This window comes from Chionomys nivalis, chromosome 13 (genome assembly GCF_950005125.1).
Source record: "Chionomys nivalis chromosome 13, mChiNiv1.1, whole genome shotgun sequence".
NCBI classification, from domain to species: Eukaryota; Metazoa; Chordata; class Mammalia; order Rodentia; family Cricetidae; genus Chionomys; species Chionomys nivalis.
The window spans coordinates 43870610-43891537 of NC_080098.1; the positions used below are offsets into that span (position 1 = coordinate 43870610).

Below are 20928 nucleotides of genomic sequence, written 5' to 3' on the forward strand. Positions count from 1 at the left end.
TTAAAAAGTCTCACTACATAGCCTGGCCTGGCCTAGAACTTGCTAGATGCACCAGGGTAGCTTCAGACTCGGTGATCATCCTGACTGCCTCACCATGTCTGACTTTGTAATTTATTGTTTGAAACAGTGTCATTGTATAGCCATTCTTCCACCTCATCCTCATGCGTTCTGGGTCAATCTCCATTTGGTAAGAGAAAACACTGAGTAGGTTTGTAACTTGTCTGAGGTGTCTCCACAGAGGTGCCAATGGAGGTTGTTTTTCCCCGGTGTGCAGCTCTGTCTTTAAACCACGATGATGGAAAGTGTAAGGAATAATCCACCCACCCTTTCTGCTCCTCCATACCAGTGCCTAGATAGTTTGATGTCCTTACTATAGTATTAAAATAAAAGGAATAGTGCTCCACCCGTTTTCCTCTGGCTCAGATTCTCACTAGAGGACACATGTCTCGAAATGCACCCCGCATCCTTTTAACCTTGCAAAGTACAGAATTGGTCTGTGTCGACGTGGGCTCAGGTTTCCATCCATGGTCTGAAAGCAGTACTCAAAACCAGGAAAATAAATTACATTGAGGCGGGGCGGAACTCTCAAAAAGGCTAGGCAGAAAACAAGGTGACTTGACTTGGAGGAGTCTGCGCTAGGCAGTTACGTGTTGCCTGGACGGAGCATTTTTCTGGAAGACTTGTCCAACCCCCTCAACATTTTGAAACCATGACCGGGAAGAGGTGGGGAGGGGTTCCAGAGTAGGGAAACAAACATAGAAGTCCCTCTGCTTAGTAATGCGGGCTGCAGTACAGGCCATCCCTAGGGGCGTGTGTGCGCGTGCGTGTGCGTCGCCCTGGTAACCCGGGAGGCGGAAAGGCGCTGAATCACCAGCGTCCAAGCAGGAGCAGGGGCAGGCAGGTGTCGCCTGCAGGTGTGCCTCGCAGGTGTCCCTACAGTGGACACCAGCCTCTGGGCGGTGAGGCTCATCACGGAGCCTGGAGATTGCTGGGGATGGAGGTAAGAACCGCACTCTGCCACGGGCGTTCCTGTTTTGATTGATGGGTTCTCAGCAGGGTGGAGTCAGGGAGACTTGGGTCTCTAAGGAGCCTCAAACCCAAGAATCGGTTTTTTTTAAAGTTCATTCAGTACTGTTATTTGCTAAATGCATTCCGTATCTGCTCCGTGCAGTAATCAGAGGTTTCCAATCTTGACTCTAAATCCCCTAATTTCTAGCCAGGGTCTAGTTGGGATTCTGCGTTACCTCTGCCTAGGGATGCAGGGTGTGAATGTGTTGGTGAGAATGGGCGGTGGGGTGGTGAGTGAAGCTCCAGTGAGCCAGGAGCCAGCAGTGCCCAGCTTTAGTGTCCCCAGAGCCACCTCAGGTGCAGAATCCCATCTCCTAACCCAGCTGGCCAAGTGTCAGCGAGGGAAGACAGCAAGCCGGTGGGTGATGCTGGTGAAAACAACCAAGAGGCAGACTTCCGAGGGTTCCTCCGGACACCCAGGAAAAGCAGTCCTGGAGAGTCGCGTGATTTGGCACTCTTTCCAATCTTTCAAATCAAATACCTTAGACATTAGACAGTTCTTCAGAATTGTTACCTTTAAATTTGGTTCAGTGCTGTTGACGTGGTCCTTGCCACCATTTGCCAAATGCATTCATTTATTGCCTCTCCTTATTGTCACCTGAAGCTTCATGGTGTTTAAAGGCTTTCTCCCTGCTCTTTGAATTCGCTCCAAGGAACGGCACAGATTTACCGGGAGCATAAAGCTGCAATCGTTAGTCATCATTCTCAGCACCATTTGTTCTCATAATTGGATGAAGGGAGAAAGCAGTGCGACCATATTCATGCTCGTGTTTATTGCTGGTTTTCCTGATCATTTTTGTTTGTGGGTTAAATGTTGATATGTTTTCCACTGCTTGAACAGAAACGTTGAGTGATATTTTTGTTAATAATAGAAAAGACTTACAGATCACATTTCCTAGGAAAGTCACGAGCTTTTGAAGTGGACACGTGTCTTACTTTATTCCTGAAACGCATGGTGCCTGGGAGAATTCTTCAGTGGGACTACTGAAGTTAGGGCATGTGTAAGTTCTTACTCTGTGCTCGTGATTTTACTTACTCTCTGTTGTTGTTGTTGTTTGAGACAGGGTTTCTCTGTGTAGCTCTGGCTGTCCTGGAACTCCATTTTGTAGACCAGGCTGACCTCCAACTCACAGAGATCTGCCTGCCTCTGCCTCCTGAGTGCTGAGATTAAAGGTGTGCGCCACCACCGCCCAGCTGATTTTACTTATTTCTAATGCCAATGGGCCAAAGTAGAGATAGCAGATCGGTTCTAAACTTAGAACTCAGGGGGAAATCTAAATTCTCTGCAGTTTGAAAAAACATGTAGCAGGAACTTTTAGAACCAGAGGTAACAGGTACACCATGATATATTTGCTGTTTGAAATGCCAAAGCAGGGCACACTCTCCCTTTCAGAAAAATACAAGTAATCAGCTAACACCCTTACAGTTTAGAAGACTGAAGGAGAGCACCAGCAAGTACTAAAAGAATGCTCATGTTTACATGTTTTTTTTTTCTTAACACCACCAGCACCCCACCGTCCTACCTGACCGCATCAGAAATCAGAGAATCATTCTTTTTAAACAAATCTGGAGAAGTAGGGAATGTCTGTTTTGGGGGCCAAAGTTGAGGGACATAGACAGCCTGATGAGGAAGATGGCCTGCGTAGGGCTATGGCTCAGTTGTTAGTGGCAACCTGACATTACAGAAACTCTATAACCTCTCAGCCCAAGCTTCCTCTTCTGTAAAATATAGAAATTAATAAGACCTACTCAGTGGGATTTCTATAAGAATTAAAATAAGATGATATGCTGAGCTGCAAGGATTGCTCAAACCCAAGGGGTGGAGCCTAGCTTGTAAAGACATTGTTTTTTGTTTAGTCAGCATTTTTTATCTTCTTTGTGTGTTTGTGTGTGTGTCTGCCACACATGGAACTTGAACTGCTAGAGTCAGGGTTCCAGGAAGTTGTGAGCTTCCTGACATAGGGGCTGGGATCTGAATTTAGAAGTCCATTTGAAAAATTAATAATGTGTACACAAATTGTTTTTGCTTTGTTTTGTTTGGAGGCAGGGTTTAATCTGTGTAGCCCTGTCTATCCTGGAACTTGTTCTGTAGACCAGGCTGACCTCAAACTCAAGAGATCTGCATGCTTCGAGTGCTGGGATTAAAGGCCTGAGCCACCACACCACACCCAGTTTAATCTCTGCATTTGGGGAGGATGATCCATCTCTCAAATTCAGGGCTGCTCTCGTCTATTGAGATCCTGTCTCAAAAAGAAATAAACAACCAAACTAAATAAAAGTTATGTTTTTAAATATTTAAAGACTGCATTATGTGACTATGTACATGTGTCTGGTACCCACAGAGGCCAGAGAGAGTGCAGGGTCCTTTGGAGCTGGAGTTACAGGTGGTTGTGTGCTGCCTGGTGTGAATGTTGGGATCCAAAATGGATCTCTCTGCAAGAGCAGCAAGTCCTCTTAGGCACCGAGCCACCTCTCTGGTCCAGTAAGGGTTATTTTTTTTTCTTGTTTTTTTTTGTTTTTTTTTGTTTTTTTTCTTTTCTTTTTTTTTTTCAGTAAGGGTTATTTTTGCGATAAAAAGTGTTCATGGAAAAAGTTCTTCAAAATAATGTGTCACTAGAAGTAGAATTATTTTAATGTGGTCAAAAGTTTTTCTGATGTATAGACTCAAGTTCCTTTAAAAACATCAGAAAATTCATACATCTTTTCTTGTAATATCTTTGTAAAAACAATAAATATAACAGATTTAATCTAAATGCATGCCAATTTGATACCAGGTTAATTATATTTAATAATGCAAGAAAGGAGATTTGCTTTAATAGGCATGAAATAACTGGTAGGTTATTGTTCTATTTCCTTTAAAAATTTATTTTACATGACAGCCAAGACTACATAGAGCCTGTGTCAGAAAACCACATAACTTGAATCCCAGCCATTAGAGCTCTGCCCTTTCCATTACACGTCTTCAAATACGTGTAAGTTCCAAATGCATTTTCGAAGGATCCGAATTCACAGTGTGCACCTGCTTACAGTGCATTAGACTGGGGAAATTTTGTTTTCTACCAATTCTCAGAGGTTTCTGACCCTTGCATTACATTTTTCCCATTAGCTTTGTTGAAGTACAGTTGACTAATAAAAATTGTGCATGATTGATACATACGTCTGTGATTCCAGCACTTGGAAGAGGGAGGCAGAAGGAACTGAAATCCAAGGTCATCTTTGGCTACATAGTAATTTGACACCCTGTCTAAAAAAAGAAATCTACAAAACAAAACAAACAAAAAATAGCAACAAAAACCACCCAACAACAAAACCCCACCAGCAGGGTCAGGGAGACGGCTTAGTAGGTAAAGGCTTCTCCCACCAAACTTGACAATCTGAGTCTGAGCTCTGGGGCTTTCATGGTTGAATGAGAACTGGTTCCCTGAAGTTATTCTTTGACTTTAATACATGTGCCATGGAGTGCATAAACCTACCTACATATACATGTACTCCATAAAAGTAAGTGAAAATATTAAAAATTCAAAATTAAATATACATACAATATGTTATATGATACACACACATACATAGTGATTTCACAATCCATTTAATTAATTTGTCCATTACCTCATATGCGTGCCTATTTTTGTTTGTACTACAAACAAGTTTTTATCTCTTGACAAATGTACAGTACAGTATAGCATACTGTATATAGTATGCTATAGTAATTACTGTGTGTGTATGTGTACACATTTGTGGGTGCCCGGAGAGATCAGAAGAAGACATTAGATCCCCTGGAGCTGTGGTTACCTGTGGCTGTGAGCTGCCCGGAGTAGATGCTGGGAACCAAACTTGAGTCATCAGAGAGAACAGCAAGCACTCTTAATTCCTAAACTATCTCCACAGCCCTGTAAAAATGCTTACTATTGGCATTGTGCTTCATTTAGTGTGGAGATATTCTAAATTAGTTCTTTCCTGAGCCCCCAAAGCAAAGTCCTCGTAGTGAGCATCCTTTGGCAGTCCCCTATTTGTTTTCAATCTTGCAGTCTATGGCTCTTCCCCCTGCCCCCAATTCCTAGCAATAGAACTCATTACCCCTTCTTAGCCTGCAGTGATGTTTATGAGTCTTTCATAGTAGTTTACAGTGTCAGTCAAAGTCTACCCACTTGCCTGCTCTATTAGTTTGATGTTGCTGTGGAATAAATTATTACAAAAATAGCTAAAAATACTTAACACATTACACATTCGTTTGAATTTATGACTGTCTCGTAAATTCTATGTAGTTGTGTTTTTTTTTTTCTTTCACTCTTTCTCTTTGGAGGCCTGCCACCCATTTTCCAAATAAATACACAGAGATTTATTCTTACTTATGAATGCCCGACCTTAGCTTGGCTTGTTTCTACCCAACTTTTCTTAATTAAATTATGCTGTTTACCCTTTGCCTCTGGGATTTTACCTTCCTCTGGTCTACATACCTTTCTTTTCTTCTTACTCTGTGGCTGATTGTGTGGCTGGGTGACTGGCTCCTGGCACCCTCCTCTCCTTCTCCTTCTCTGCCTCCTCCTCCTCATTCTCTCTGCCTAGCAGCCCCCCTATTTCGCTCTCCTGACTTGCTATTGGCTGCTCAGCTCTTTATTAGAAGAGTCAGGTGTTTTAGACAGGCAAAATAACACAGTTTTATAGAATTAAACAAATCAACATAAAAGAAATGCAACACATCTTTGCATCATTAAGCAAATTTTTCACAGCATAACCAAATGTAACAAATCTTAATATTCCACAGCAATTCTATACTCAAATCAAGTTTCCATTGCAGTGTGCAGTGTGTCTACTAGTGAGGGATTTTTTTCCTAATTATATAACTTGAAGTGGAAAGACCTATTTTTAATCCAGCACTTTTGAAGTGGGAAGATAGACCTTTAGTCTAGATCTTTTGAGATAGGAAGATCCACCTTTAATCTGGGCTACACCTTCAGCTGGCAGCCCATATAAAGGACACGGAAGAAGGAGGCTTGTCCTCTTAGCCTGCTTGCTTTCTCTTTGTCTGGCAATCCATTCTTCCACTGGCTCTAGAGCCTCCTTCTTTGGAACTTCAGTTTATACTGAAGACCAGCTCAGACTTCCGGCCCCACAGACTAAAAACTACTAGAAACGTGGATCTTGTGTTGGTACACAGTCATTGTTGGACTAACTGGATCAAAGCCTGTAAACCATTCTAATAAATGCTCTTTACACACACACACACACACACACACACACACACACAGAGCACACACACACCCACTCTATCAGATCTGTTCTTCGATGGAACCCTCACACATTAAGTAACTGTCCTATAGAATTTACTGGTAAAGTATGATAATTTTGTGTTGGATCTTGCTTATAAACATCTCAGTGTTTTTGTCTTTTATTTTATTTAAAAGGAAGTTGTTATTGTATGAATGTGTAATGTGTGTTTGTGGGAGACTGAGCCACAGAATGCGTGTGGAGGTCAGCAGACAACTTTGTGGAGTGGGTTCTCTCCTTCCACCTTTATGTAGGTTCCAGGATAGAACTCGGGTCCCTGGGCTAACGCATCCAATACTTTAACCCCTGTACTATCCCCAGGCTAATGCATGGAGCACCTTTACCCCTGAACTATCTCACTGGCACCTTGTTCTCCCTTTAAATGACCCAAGCTGTTAACTGTGAGGGTGAATGGCTTTGCCACTTGACTGACAGCTGTCAAATCTTTGCCCTGCACCTCTCTGTAGCTGCAGCCACCTCAGATAGAGCAGAGACTGGAGCTGTATTAAGGGCCATTACTGCTGCCAGAAGGTGGCTTTGGATCCCGGGAGCTGGACTCACAGGCATTTGTGAGCCAACCAGTGTGGGTGCTGGAACCGGAGTTCTACTTTGATAGAGCAGCATGCACTCTTAACTACTAATCCATCTCTCCAGCTCCCAAACATCTTATTTTCCCGAGCAAGGTCTCTCACTGAGCCCGGAGCTTGGTGTTTTGATTATACAGATCAGCTAATGAGATCCTCCTGCCTCCCCACCGCAGTGCTGGGTGTTAGGAACGTGCCACCATGCCTAGTTTTTCTGTGGGTTCGAGAGATCCAAACTTGTCCTCATGCTTGCTCAACAAGTGCATTACCCACAGAGCCATATTCTAGCCCCAAGATGAACTCTTCTGATGCTTACAAGTTGAAGGTGACAGCAGGCAAATACTAAAAGAGCCTTTATTTTCTGTAACCATACCATTCTGTTTCTGTAAGAGCAGAGAACTTTGTACAGTCAAGTCACTGTGATTCATAGCACAGAGTGGCCTCTACTCTGAGCCAGGGTGTTTCAGGTGGCATCTCTTGAGGATATGTGGTGTGACCAGAGGTGAAGTACAAAGTTGTGAGTTGTGTATGCAGAATGAAGGCTTCAGTGAAGCCACACGATACAACATAGATAACCCTGTCAGGCTCATCTTAGAATCAGGTGTTTGATTTTTGATAATAGTCTGGTTATTAAGTGTTCAGAAACCTTTGGCTATCGCCATACATTTTGTGACCTTCATTTGTAGTTGAGACCCACAGTTGAAGAAGCTTGGGTTTAAGTCTCCCCGTCTGTTTTGGTGGGACAGATGGCACAAGGCAGTAGAGTTGTCTTTAGGAAACAATTGAAGAGGGAGTGAGACTCGAGTGCTGTGGCCTGTCAGTGCAGGACCGGGGATCTTCTGACCTGGGAGGAGAGCAGCTTCCACAGCTGCAGGCCAGGTGACAGGTGACCTTTTAAAGCAGCTGTGGACACTTTGGCCTGTCTGAATATCGAGCTCAAGATCCTTGGCTCCGTGTTCTCAATCGAATGGCGACCTACATCAGGAGTCGATTGCCAACCTTCCCTCCCTTGTTAGTCATTGGCCCAGGAAGCACAGAACAGGATTTTAAGCTCAGGAAGCTGGCAGCTCTGGAAACACAGGCATCTCTGTGGCTGCAGGTTGTGTGTGGGGTCAGTCGGACTGGAACTGTCTCTGCTTGGCTCCTGTTGAAGCAGCCAGGAATTGCTGCCTGTGATGTAAACCCCTGCTGCCAGCAAAGTGGGACACTCTCACGATCAGAAGACACTTTGCGTGTTGCTTCCCCCCCTCCGCCGCCTCCCCCCGCTGCTCCCCTGCCCCCCCGCGCCCCCCCCCCCAGCCCCCAGGTCCTCTGGAAGAGCAGCCAGGGCTCTTAACCGCTGAACCATCTCTCCAGCCCCAGACATGCTGTTTTGATGATAGATCACACATCCCCTTTCCCTTCTCCTCCAGTTCATTGCTCAGGCACTTTCCCCTCCTTTCCTTCTGTTTCTTAGTGGTCTTCAGCAGGCTTGTCACCTTGAATTCTGCCTCTCTGAGGATGAACCTAGTTTGTCCCTAGTCTCTCTCTGTGCTCCTAACTGGACTAGTAGGTCATTCTTCAGTGACAGTGTCCTGATGGGGAGGTGCCAGGAGATTAGAGAGAGGGAGAAGACAGGCGATAGAGAATTTAAAATCTGGGGTTGGGAGGCCTTGCACAAACTGTGTCTTCTGCCAAGCAAGTTTGTTAAGAAATAGGGCCTCTTATATACTGTTAGCAGGAGGGAAATGGCCACTCTCAGCAGCGAGCTAAATCAGACAATGATGGCAAAGAGAACACAGAATACCTCAGTCACAGCTGTCTTCGGGCTGATAATCACTGCACGGGGGAGCCGCAGCATTGACACCTCCAAGGCACTGGCTCCAGCCTCAGGTGGCCCTTGCCAAGTCTGTTTCTGGACACGGGCACAGAAATAAATTTCCCTTTGTTCTTCCATCTAGGCCTCTGAGAAAGTCTTGGGTAGATCTGGCTCCCCACAGTGTCCTGCACAGCAGCTCTGGTACATTTCTCTTGAACTATTTCTGACATTGAGTAATGGCAATCCTGTTCCTTCTGTTTGCTGAGTCTCCCTGGACTTTGTCCTCAGCTCCTACCTTCCATTCTGCACATCGGCAGAACCTGTAGATCACCTGAGCCTTCTCTCCAGCACTTATGCTGTGTCTCTTTTGAAACAGAGTTTCTTGTAGCCCAGGCTGGTCTTGAACTTGTGATCATCCTGCTTCTGTCACTTGCGGGATTGGATTAGCATCTCATTCTGTAAGGGAGCATTTGGTAGTGATCAGATGGATGACTTCAGCATCCAGACTGTATCTGCCACTTTAAAAAATTAATTAGTAAATGGTTAAAAGGTTTTGGCTTTAATGTATTTGAAATTTTAACAAAGCAACTATTATTCACTCTGTCTACTATGATTTTATGGAAACTTGAACATTTTACAACCCATTAATAAGCAGCAACAATAACATAATAAAGAGAAAGGAATTGAGAGAGGGAGGAGGAATAGAGAGGAGGAAAGAAGAGATGAAGAAAGAAAGGGAAGAGGGGAAGGGAGGGAACTGAAGTTTCCAGTGGTTCTGAATTTCATCAGGTGTGGGGCAGAAAAAGTAATATTGTCACGGTGGTTGTTATGATCACACTGAAAAAACTTCTAGAAAAAAAACCCCCTATACTACATTGCACCAAACCTCAGACACTGGTGACAAAGGGAGCTGTTATTTTAAATAACACTAAGGAAGAAACACTCAAAGAAAGGCACATCCCCATCTTATCATTTAACACAAGACTTCTTAATCTTTTTCCACTATGATGCTTTTTACCCAAGACATTTTGAAAGATTTATTATATATATATATATATATATATATATATATATATATATATATATAGAGAGAGAGAGAGAGAGAGAGAGAGAGAGAGAGAGAGAGAATGTTCTGTTTGCATGCATAGGGCATCAGATCCCATTACAGATGGTTGTGAGCCACCATGTGGTGACTGGGAATTGAACTCAGGACCTCTGGAAGAACAGCCAGTGCTCTTAACTTCTGGATCATCTCTCCAGCCCCTACCCAAGACGTGTTTATGTGACCCTGGACATATAGGTATATAGAATGGGCATATAAAGTAAACACTGACAGTAAATCACAAAGAAACTTATTTTAAAGCAATTCTTTGATATTTCTACCATTAAAGATGAAAAAAATTTACATATGAATGGGATGGATGTACTTGTCCATCTTAATACAATTCAATTAAACAGACTATCCTAAAAAAATAAGTTGATGCTGACATGCTGGGCAACGATGGCAGGAAAATACTAAAGTCTTTGTTTTCCCACAATTAAGCCGTTTTATTTTCTACAAGTAGAAAACTTCATACATAAGTAAAACACTGCAGTTTCCGTGCCATAGGTTTCCCACCTAAGCTGAGCTACTTAGGCAGCATTTGTTTGAATTGCCTGGCATGGTGGCGTTTGCAGTGCAAGGCACACGTGCTGTGTGCTCAGAACCAAGGCTGAAGTGAGGTCCTGTGATGCAGCACAGGAGAGCACAGCCAGGGCACCGTGGATCTGTGACACAGCTGGTTGGACTCGGTTTGGGTTTGGGCTGTTGAGAAACTTTCTACTGTCCAAACTTCTCACAGCCTCCATATTCAGTTACATCGCCTCATATGGGTCATGGGCCGCAGTTTAAGCTTTGGTTTAGAATATAGTTGATATGTTTGAAAGAGATTTTAAGAGGGTTTATTTGGGAAGGATTATTATTATTATTCATCCTTGTGAACACAGGAGGGAAGATAAAAGAGGCCTAAGTGAAGATTCCCTAGCCAGGCATGGTGACTTGCCTGAGGTTCCAGCTACCAAGGAGGCTGAGCCAGGAATGTTGCTGCTTGATCCTAGGAGTTCAAGGCCAGCACATCCTCCAAATAATAACAATAATAATATTTTATTGCTGTTTTAGTTACTCTCTGCTGAAGAATGTTTCTGCTCAGTCGCTGGTGTCTGTGGGCTTTTCATACAATGTTTCTTTGTTCTACCACACACATTGGAGGATGTAAGATTTCTTATGAGTTCTTTATTTCTTTCTTAGTTTGTTTTTAGTATTTTGGGATTGAGCTCAGGGCCTTGTATGTAGCAAGCACATTATGTACCACTGAGCCACTCCAAGCACCTTTCATGTTGTTTGGGAACATTCTTCCCAGCCTCTGACAATTCATTGTGGCTGGTGCTCACACAGACGCTGTGGCAAGTCCTTCCTCTACCACTTGGCTATGTTTAATTGTAAGAAATCCTGATGTTGTGAGTGAACCTGGGTCCTCCGAGGGAATAGGCAGGAACCAGAGATCTCGGTGGGGCCAGGGATGAGTCTGGGACCTCAGAGAGAGTAAGCCTGAGCCAGGACCTCTGTGGGTTCAGGCTTTGGTCTGGGACATCAAAGGAAATAGGCAGGAACCTGGAACCCCTGCAGGTCTCCCAGCATGAGTCTGGGACCTCTGAGGAAGTCTGGGACCTCTGAGGAAGTAAGCAGGTCCTCTGTGGGTCCAGGTGCACCCAAGCCTGGGACCTCCAAGGCAGTAGACCAGAACCAGGAACCCTTCCAGGTCCAACTCCAACCCAGGGACTTCTGCAGGAGGGTATCCAGACCAGGATTTACAGGTACAGGTCAAAGCAGGTAACCTAGGCTAAAGTTGCCCTGAGGTAAAGAACTCCACCTTGGGCAACAAATCCCACAGAAGTGTAACTGAATGAGCCACCTAGGACAGAGAAGGCCTGAGGAAACAAGCCCCACTGGGAGCAGAAGCCAGGAGCAAATCCAGTCCTGGGACATGGGCAGAACAGGATTGAGTCAGTGACCACATACAGAGTCAATGATCTCCACCCGAACAGGGTACAGGGAGGGGAGTAACCCTGAGTGAGTGAGCCAGAGCCATAGACTGCTGAGGGTCCAGATGTGAATCTGGGACCTTTAAGGGAATAGACCCAAGACAACACCCTGGTGGGTCTGGGCATGAGTATAGGACCTCCCAGGAACTAGGCCTGAGCCAGGACTTCTGTCAGTCTAGGCGTGAGTGAACCTCGGTCCTTCTAGGGAATAGGCAGGAACCAGAGATCTCCGTGGAGCCAGGCGTGAGTCTGGGACCTCAGAGAGAGTAGGCCTGAGCTAGGACCTCTGTGAATTTAGGCATTGGTCTGGAACATCAAAGGGAACAGGCAGGAACCTGGAACCCCTGCAGGTCTCCCAGCATGAGTCTGGGACCTCTGAGGAAGTAATCAGGTCCTCTGTGGGTCCAGGCGCACCCGAGCCTGGGACCTCCAAGGCAGTAGACCAGGACCAGAAACCTTTCCAGGTCCAACTCCAATCCAGGAACTTCTGCAGGAGGAAATCCAGACCAGGATTTACAGGTACAGGTCAAAGCAGGTAACCTAGGCCAAAGTTGCCCTGAGGTAAGGAACTCCACCTTGGGCAACAAATCCCTCAGGAGTGTAACTGAAGGAGCCACCTAGGACAGAGAGGCCTGAGGAAACAAGCCCCACTGGGAGCAGAAGCCAGGAGCAAATCCAGTCCCGGAAGACAACCCAGACCCAGGACACTGGCAGATCAGGACTGAGCCAGTGACCAGATTCAGAGTCAGTGATCTCCACCAGAACAGGTTCAACTCCAAGCCAGGGACTTCTGCAGGAGGGGATCCAGAGCACGATTTACAGAAACAGATCAAAGCCAGCAGCCTAGGCCAAAGTAGGCCTGAGACAGCAAACTCCGAGGGAGCAGAGCAAAACACAGGAGCGCTGAGCTATCTCCAGGAACAGGAATAACCAATGGTATAACTAGAACTGTGACACTGACTGTACCACAAGGAAAACCATCTGAGCTTTGGATCCACTGGCACCTAGAAGATTATTCAAGAGAATCTCAGATAGCCCCAACCACACCTATTAGAGGAAAGGGTGAATAGAAAAGGTAAGATCACATGCTACACCACAAAGAACAACACAACACCAGTAAAACCTAAAGACCGTACAAAAGCAAGAACTGAACAACCCTAAAAAATGACTTCAAGAGAATGTTTGAAACTCTTAAAGATGAAATGAGAAATTCCCTTAAAGAAATGGAGAAAAAGACAAACAAAAAAATTAAAAGATATCAGCAAATCACTTAAAGAAAACCAAGAAAAAGAAGTCAAACATATAAAAGAAACTATCCAGAATTTGAAAACTGAAATAGAAACAATAAAGAAAACACAAGCCGAAGGCATTATAGAAACAGAAATCATGAGAAAAAGATCAGGAACCACAGATTCAAGCATGAACAGCAGAATACAAGAGATGGAAGAGAGAATCTCAAGCGCTGAAGATACAATAGAGGAAAAAGACTCATCAGTTAAAGAAAACATTAAATCTAACAAAAGCTTAGCCCAAAATATCCATGAATTATGGGACACCATGAAAAGGCCAAATCTTAGAATAACAGATATAGAAGGAGAAGTTCAACTCAAAGGCACAGAAAATTTATTTAACAAAATCATAGAAGAAAACTTACCCTATCTAAAGAAAGATATGCCTATGAAGATACAAGAAGCTTACAGAACACCAAATAGACTGGATCCAAATAAAAAGTCCTCTTGTCACATGATAATCAAAACACTAAACATACAGAGTAAAGAAAGAATACTAAGAGCTGCAGAAGAAAAACACCAAGTAACATATAAAGGTTGACCTATCAGAATTACACCTGACTTCTCAGTGGAGACAATGAATTTTGCAGGAAAATGGATGGAGCTAGAAAACATTATTTTGAGTGAGGTAACCCAGACACAGAAAGACAATTATCACATGTACTCACTCATAGGTGGTTTTTAAACATAAAGCAAAGAAAACCAGCCTACAAATCACAATCCCAGAGAACTTAGACAACAATACAGACACTTAGAGTGACTTACACAGAAGTAGAAAGTAGAAAAAGACAAGATCTCCTGAGTAAATTGGGAGCATGGGGACCTGGGGGAAGGGTTGAAGGGGTAAGGGAAAAGGCAGGGAGGGGAGCAGAGAAAAATGTAGAGCTCAATAAATATCAATTAAAAAAAAAAAGAATCCTGAAAAAAAAAAAAAAGAAATCCTGATGTCAGAGGTGGTAAACCTAGAACAGATTGATGTGTTAGAAATGCAAAAATAGGGCACATGGGCTCTGAGACACTGAAGGTGCAAATGCCAGCAGCTGAACCATATATAAAAGTAGAAACCTGCCAGGAACCCGACCTTTATCTGTAATAAGCAGTTCAGGAAGCCTGCCTGCCAGCAGACTCCTGGACAGCTGGATTGCTATCCCTTGTGCTTTATGAGGCTAAATAATAGCTTCTACAGCAGTTAGCAGCAAGTGAAAAAATGCTTCCATCAGGTGGATATCTGTGAGCTGGAGGTCTACAAAGCAAGTTCCGGCTGGGCGGTGGTGGCACAAGCTTTTAATCCCAGCACTCGGGAGGCAGAGACAGGCAAATTTCTGTGAGTTCAAGTCCAACCTGGTCTACAAGAGCTTGTTCTAGGATAGGCTCTAAAGCTACAGTGAAACACCGACTCGAGGAAAAAAAAAAAGAAAGAAAACAAAGCAAGTTCCAGGAGAGCCTTCCCTTCATCCCACTATACAAAGTTTCCTTTCCTCTGCCTTTGAGTCTCCATCAATTGGTAGTGACTGAATTCTTTGCCATAACACTCTGTGAATATAGAGCTTTTTTTTGTTTTGTTTTGTTTTGTTTTTCGAGACAGGGTTTCTCTGTAGCTTTGGAGCCTGTCCTGGAACTAGCTCTTGTAGATCAGGCTGGCCTCGAACTCACAGAGATCCACCTGCCTTTGCCTCCCGAGTGCTGGGATTAAAGGCATGCTGCACCACCACCCAGCTAGAGACTTTTTTTTCCTCCCTTGATTGGTCTTTATTTCCACTGTTTGTAGGGTGAGCTGACATAAAATCTTTCATTCTTTCTTTCCTTTTTCCTTTCCTTTCCTTTTATTTTTTTTTCTGAGGCAGGGTCTTACTATTTAGCTTTGGCTGTCCTGGCTGGAACTCTCACTGTGTAGAGGCTGGCCTCAAACTCACAGAATCTGCCTGCCTCTGCCTCCCGAGTGTTGGAATTAAAGGTATGTGCCACTATGCCTGGCTGATTTATTTATTTATTTATTTATTTATTTATTTATTTTTATAACTTCTGAGGAACTAACTGTTCAGGCTATTTTAATAAACTTCTCTGGAGAGATGGCTGCTTCAGCTATGACTCCCCTCCGTGAATAGTTTTTCTATTAAAATGAATAAATGATAGGAATATTGTGTTTCCACATTTACCTACCCCTTTCTTCTTTCTTGTCTCTCTCTGTTTTCTTTGAAGTTCTAGAGCCCACATCTGACTCATCAACCACCAAAGGGAGCCTGTTCCAAATTCTCTGCCTCGGAAGCCTCATCCTGTGAGGCAGAATGGTGTTCCCTACAGGGACCCTGTCCTCCTTGCTGCTGCTGGCTGCCATCACAGGTAGGGAAGCATTGCCAGGAGACATCATTGTTTCCTGGGAGAGCTGTAAAAGCCGATTCCTGTGGCCAGGGCCAGGCATTAAATATAATTTTGCTTGAATTCACTTGCTGCCAGACAGGACACATGTCCTTCAGTAAAGGACAGCACGTCTGACCACATGGGTGAGGGAGAATCTTCTGGCTCGGTTCTTCATATAAGTTACGGGGAGATGCAATGGTAGCCATTGTGTGTTTGAGAGGTTGGGAGTTGCCTTACCCCTGCTTCACCCCATCCTCTCTTGATCTTCGTAAGAGGGCTGTTTTGTTGTGTTCAGCTATGGTAAATCAGGGTTTTCTCCATGTCTGAGATCTAGCTTTTCTCTAAAAAATAAAAGACCCAAAATATTCTCGTGATTTAAAGGCTAGATTTGTGTTGGAGAAAATACCACCTCAGCTTCATGTGCTGCTTTTTGAATTAGAAAAGGAACACATGCAGTATATCTAATTCTCAGTCCATCAGATGAAAGAGTCCATAAGAGCTGATGTTTGGCTTTGTGTTGCATTTACTCATTTGTCGTGCACAAGTATCATGGCATGTGTGGGGAGGCAAGTTTGTGGGGATCAGTTTTCTTCTCCTACCATGTGGGTTCAGGTTATCAGTCTTGGCAGCACATGCCTTTACCCACTGAGCAATCTTCTTGGCTCTGGCATTGTGTTATGAGACTACCAAGCTATCTACCATGCTAACATTGTACTACTGACATTGTACTAGTAAAAATCTATTCCTGTGATCTTGTGTACAGATAGCATAAAGGTGATTCCTGTGCATTATTTCCATATGTTCCCTGTTAGAAACAATGTCTGCCAATCCTCTTGTAACTAAAATATTTATTAAAATAAATTTCAATGTCCGGGCGATGGTGGCGCACGCCTTTAATCCCAGCACTCGGGAGGCAGAGGCAGGCGGATCTCTGTGAGTTTGAGACCAGCCTGGTCTACAGAGCTAGTTCCAGAACAGGCTCCAAAGCCACAGAGAAACCCTGTCTCGAAAAACCAAAATAAATAAATAAATAAAATAAATAAATAAATAAATAAATAAATTTCAATGATGAGTCCTTACTAGAAAGGAAATCCCATGCTGCTGAGGTTTGCTTCTATTGTTTTGTCATGGAAACTAACAGACCACACACACCATGTAGTACATGCCAGTACATGTCAGCACATGCAGTACATGCCTGCTGTAGAACTCTGTAGAGAGACTGAGAGTTTGTTTTTGAAAGTCTGACTAGTAGAATGAAACAAGGCATAGTGGCTCACGCCTTTAATCCCAGCACTTGGGAAGCAGAGGCAGATGGATCTCTGTGAGTTCCAGATTAGCTAGGACTATATAATGAGATACTTCTCAAAACAAACAAACAAAAACTTGATTGTAGGCAGAGTTTTCCTGTCCCAACTGTTGCCAAATAACTGGCAGCTGCTTCCCGACTAACTGAGAATTAATATTAATTGTAAATGTTCAACCAATAGCCCAGGCTTGTTACTAGCTAACTCTTACATTTAAATTAACACATATTTCTTATCTATGCTTTATCGCATGGATCATGGCTTGTTACCTCATTTTCTACAAGTCCTGCTTCCTCAGTGGGTGGCTGCGTCTCTTCTGACTCTGTCTTTCTTCCTCCCATCATTCTCCTAGTTTGGCTTTCCCAAATATAATTCTTACCTGGCTACTGGCAAATCAGCTCTTTATTAAAGCAACCTGAGTGACAAGTCTTCACATGGTGTAAAGGACTATTCCACAGTACTTGATTTTAGATATGTACTGAGGACAAATGACATTTATCTGATCTATCATCGGATAGCTTGTGAGATTAAAGAATAATTAACAACACCAACAAAACAAAGATACAGTACTTTTCTGTTACTTCTGTGATGATTTTTTATACAAGACCTATTGTGAGTTACATAAACAGGAGACACAAGCAGAGAAGAATGGAATCATATGAAGAGGCAGAATGTACAGGTAAAAAGGCACATGAATAGTTGGAACAATATATGTGGATAGAAAGGTAGAGGAACAGAGGGATGGGTGGATAAGAGGAAGAATAGAGGAATGGATGGGCAAGTGGGTAGGTGGGTGAGTGAGTGAAAAATGGACGAACCAGTGGAAAGACAGTGACTGTGTGGATGAGAAGTGTGACGGATGGATGCATAGCCAGGGATGGAGGAGCCTCTGGGTTTTTAGAGTGGTTTCCCTGGAATGTGCATACACACACACACACACATGTGTGTGATTTTATACACACACACACACACATTACGTTTTTAGTACAAAACAATAGGCTTTGGACCAGCAAGATGGCTCAGCAGGTTGAGGGGGAACTTGCTGTCAAACCCAATAACCTAGTAAGTTTATTCCCTGAGACCTACATGGTAGAAAGAGCCAACTCCCATAAGTTGTCTTCTGACCTTCATGGTACATGTGTGTACATGCACACACAAAAGCAAATAAATATAAAGCATTTTTAAAGAAAGGCTTCCCTGTGGCATTTCATACATGTGTATCATTGTTGTAGCCCTGTTTCCTCTCCCCTCCCTCCTCCCTCCAAATTGTGCTTTTCCTTTTTAATAAACATTTTGTTTTATTTTAATGTGCATTGGTGTTTTGTTTGCATGTTAGGGTGTTAGATCTTGGAGTTACAGACAGTTGTTAGCTGCCATGTGGATGCTGGAATTGGACCCGGCTCCTCTGGAAGAGCAGTCAGTGCTCTTAACCACTGAGCTACCTCTCTGGCCCACGCTTTTCCTCCCATGTCACATATATGTTTATACATGTGAACCTGGGGGAAGCATGATGGCCTGCCAGCCTTCCCTGCATTACCCTCTGCTGCCCCTCCCTTTAGAACCTTCCTCTTCCTGTGGTTTCTCTTCTACTTTCATGGCATGCGTGTGTGCAAATATGTACATGCATGTCATATGTCCTTAAATCTAGATTCTGCGTATGAACTTCGGTTCTGTCTGGTTTCTTGAGACCAGGCTCCATGTAGTTTACCTATTCTGGCCTCCAGCTTTCAAGGATGACCTTGAACTCCTAACCCTCCTATCTCCATCTCCGAAGCGCTGGCATTACAGGTGTACTATACAGCTTGAATATTTTATCCAACATTTATTGGCCATTTGTGTTTTTTCTTTTGAAGTTTGTCTGCTTACTAATCTGACTTTTGGTGTTGAGTGTTGGCCCCCTCTCTGGTCTTCAGGTGGCAGGTGCCAGCAGTGCAGTGCGGGGAGGGCTTATTCCAATGCCATCATTTCACCTAACTTGGAAACTATTAGAATCATGCGGGCGTCTCAAACCTTCTCCGCGGGAGATTGCACGGCTGCTTGCTGTGACCTTTCCAGCTGTGACCTGGCCTGGTGGTTTGAGGGCAGCTGCTACCTGGTGAACTGCGTGCACCCGGAAAACTGCGAGCCCAGGACGACAGGCCCCATCCGGTCTTACCTCACTTTTGTGCACAGACCTGTCCAGAAGCCCGAGCAGCTGTTGGACTACGGAGACATGATGCTGGGCAGGGGTTCCCCCTCCGGAGCTTGGGGAGACTCGCTTGATGATCTCAGGAAGGACTTGCCCTTTCTAGGCAAAGACGGGGATCCGGGTCCGGAGGAGACTGCCGAGTACTTAGATGACTACAAAGAACTGGAGCGGGGCCTCCTGCAGCCCTCCAGCCAACAGGACCCCAGAGGCCACATCGAGTACCCCGACTGGAGCCTGCTGCCCGGCAGCGAAGGAGGTTTCAATGTCTCATCTGTAGGAGACAGCTCAGCTACTTCCACAGAGAGCCTGCAGGACCCCACACCCCAGTCGCTGGACCAGCAGCAGCTGGAGGCCCTGAATGAGTCCACTTGGTCCCCTACCCCGGGGTACTCAGCAGTGAGCAGCGTGTGGCCCCCCTCTGTAACCACATTACCTGCAGGAGAGGAGATGGAGAGAGAGACTTTACAGCTCCAAGAACAACCGAGTAATAGCTCTGGAAAAGAGGTGGGTGTGCTCAAGACGTGCTGGGGTGGGCAAGGGAAGAAACACAAGGCTAAGTAAGCTCTGCCAGACTCCTTTAGGCTAGAGGAAGCCGAGGATGAACGTCAGAGGCTAACGGGAAACAGATCAGCGCTCTTTTGAGGTGCTTTCTTTCCTAAGCAGGCAGTTTGAAAAGAACAGAGATTCCCTTTCTACCTAAAAGCCCTTCTCCCTACAGATCCTATATGGCTGGTTAATGTTAATGAAGACTTATTAGGCCCTGGAACCAGCATGTATGTACACACACACACACACACACACACACACACACACACAGGCTTTAAATTTTTCCCATAGTAGACAGATTTGAAGTTTTACTCCACCATAGTCAGCCCCACCAGTCAGGTGACTAGGAAGGTGCCAAGGACACAGTGAAGCTGGTGGGTAGAAAACCCCTGGTGGTAGGAGAACGAGGGTCCCATCCCAAGTAGTCTCCACTACCCAGAAGGAGAAGGCAAGAGGCCCAGGAGTGAAGGGGTCAAGGCCCCTGTATGTACTGAGATCCAATGTCAGAAAAGAAAGACGAATGGGGTTATGACTGGGGCAGGGGGAAACATTTGTTCACGCGACCCTGGGATGAATCTCCACCACTTTAACAAGTGCCTAGGGGGGGAGGGGCAAGAATCTCTGGGAGAGAAGAGATGGAATGAAATCCCGTGAGGTCAGAACTGATGGAGAACACAGCAGCGCCATGGTTGAGAGAAAGAATGTAAGAATCTGGGTGTTTGACGGAGATCTGAAGGTAGTCAGAAGGAAGGGATTGGAGGACATGGAACACTTTCGGGATTCCTGTTTTTATTTTATTTACCTGATTATTTGCAGGCAGAGGCTCTGGCTGTGAACTCACAAAGATTTACCTGCCTCTGCCTACTGAGCCCTGGGATCGCCAGGTTCTACTGTTTTATGCTGCGTTTAGCTACAACTTAGGGGCTTGACCACGCTAGGCAAGCTCTCTACCCACCGAGCTACCTCTCTAGCTCCTTTAAGACTTTAAAAGGAAAATAGTATGTAAGATTCTTGACATACTTGGGAAAAGGACTTGTAGCTTCTGTGGAGAATAAGATACAGGCACAGGAGAAGGTCAGAGAGAAACGGTTTGGGGTTTCATTTTCAAAGCCCCAATACTAAATGCAAAAGACTGAGATGTAGCTTTCTTATATAAAAAAAGAAAGAACTCAAGATTACTAAAGACCTAAATGAAAAGAGTTAAAACAGTGGTAACCTTGGCAACGAGGTTTAGATAATTGGGGGGGAGGGGCAATAATGATGCTGTACATCTTTAATCCCAGCACTCAGGAAACAGAGGCAGGAGGATTGCTTGAGTTTGAGACCAACCTAGTTGTAAATTTCAGGACAGCCAGAGCTACATAGAGAACCCTGTCTCAAAACAAAGAAACAAGCAAAAAACTTAATAAAAATTACAAAAGATAAATTGACTTCATCAGAATTAAAT

At 44.3% G+C, this 20928-nt stretch overlaps 1 protein-coding gene across 5 annotated transcripts in view; it reads left to right on the forward strand.

The window, feature by feature from the left end:
• Positions 1-819: 819 nt before the first annotated feature.
• Positions 820-20928, forward strand: part of Kiaa0319 (KIAA0319 ortholog) — a 52487-nt gene continuing 32378 nt past the window's right edge. The window contains exons 1-4 of one of the 5 annotated variants that reach the window (XM_057787459.1): positions 820-1000; positions 1968-2069; positions 15285-15425; positions 18661-19439. In XM_057787459.1, coding sequence (XP_057643442.1) covers positions 15371-15425; positions 18661-19439 — 834 coding nt within the window. In that variant the 5' untranslated portion in view covers positions 820-1000; positions 1968-2069; positions 15285-15370. The remainder of the gene's footprint in view (positions 1001-1967; positions 2070-15284; positions 15426-18660; positions 19440-20928) is intronic. The other 4 variants (XM_057787456.1, XM_057787460.1, XM_057787457.1 and 1 more) reach the window with 4 other exon arrangements.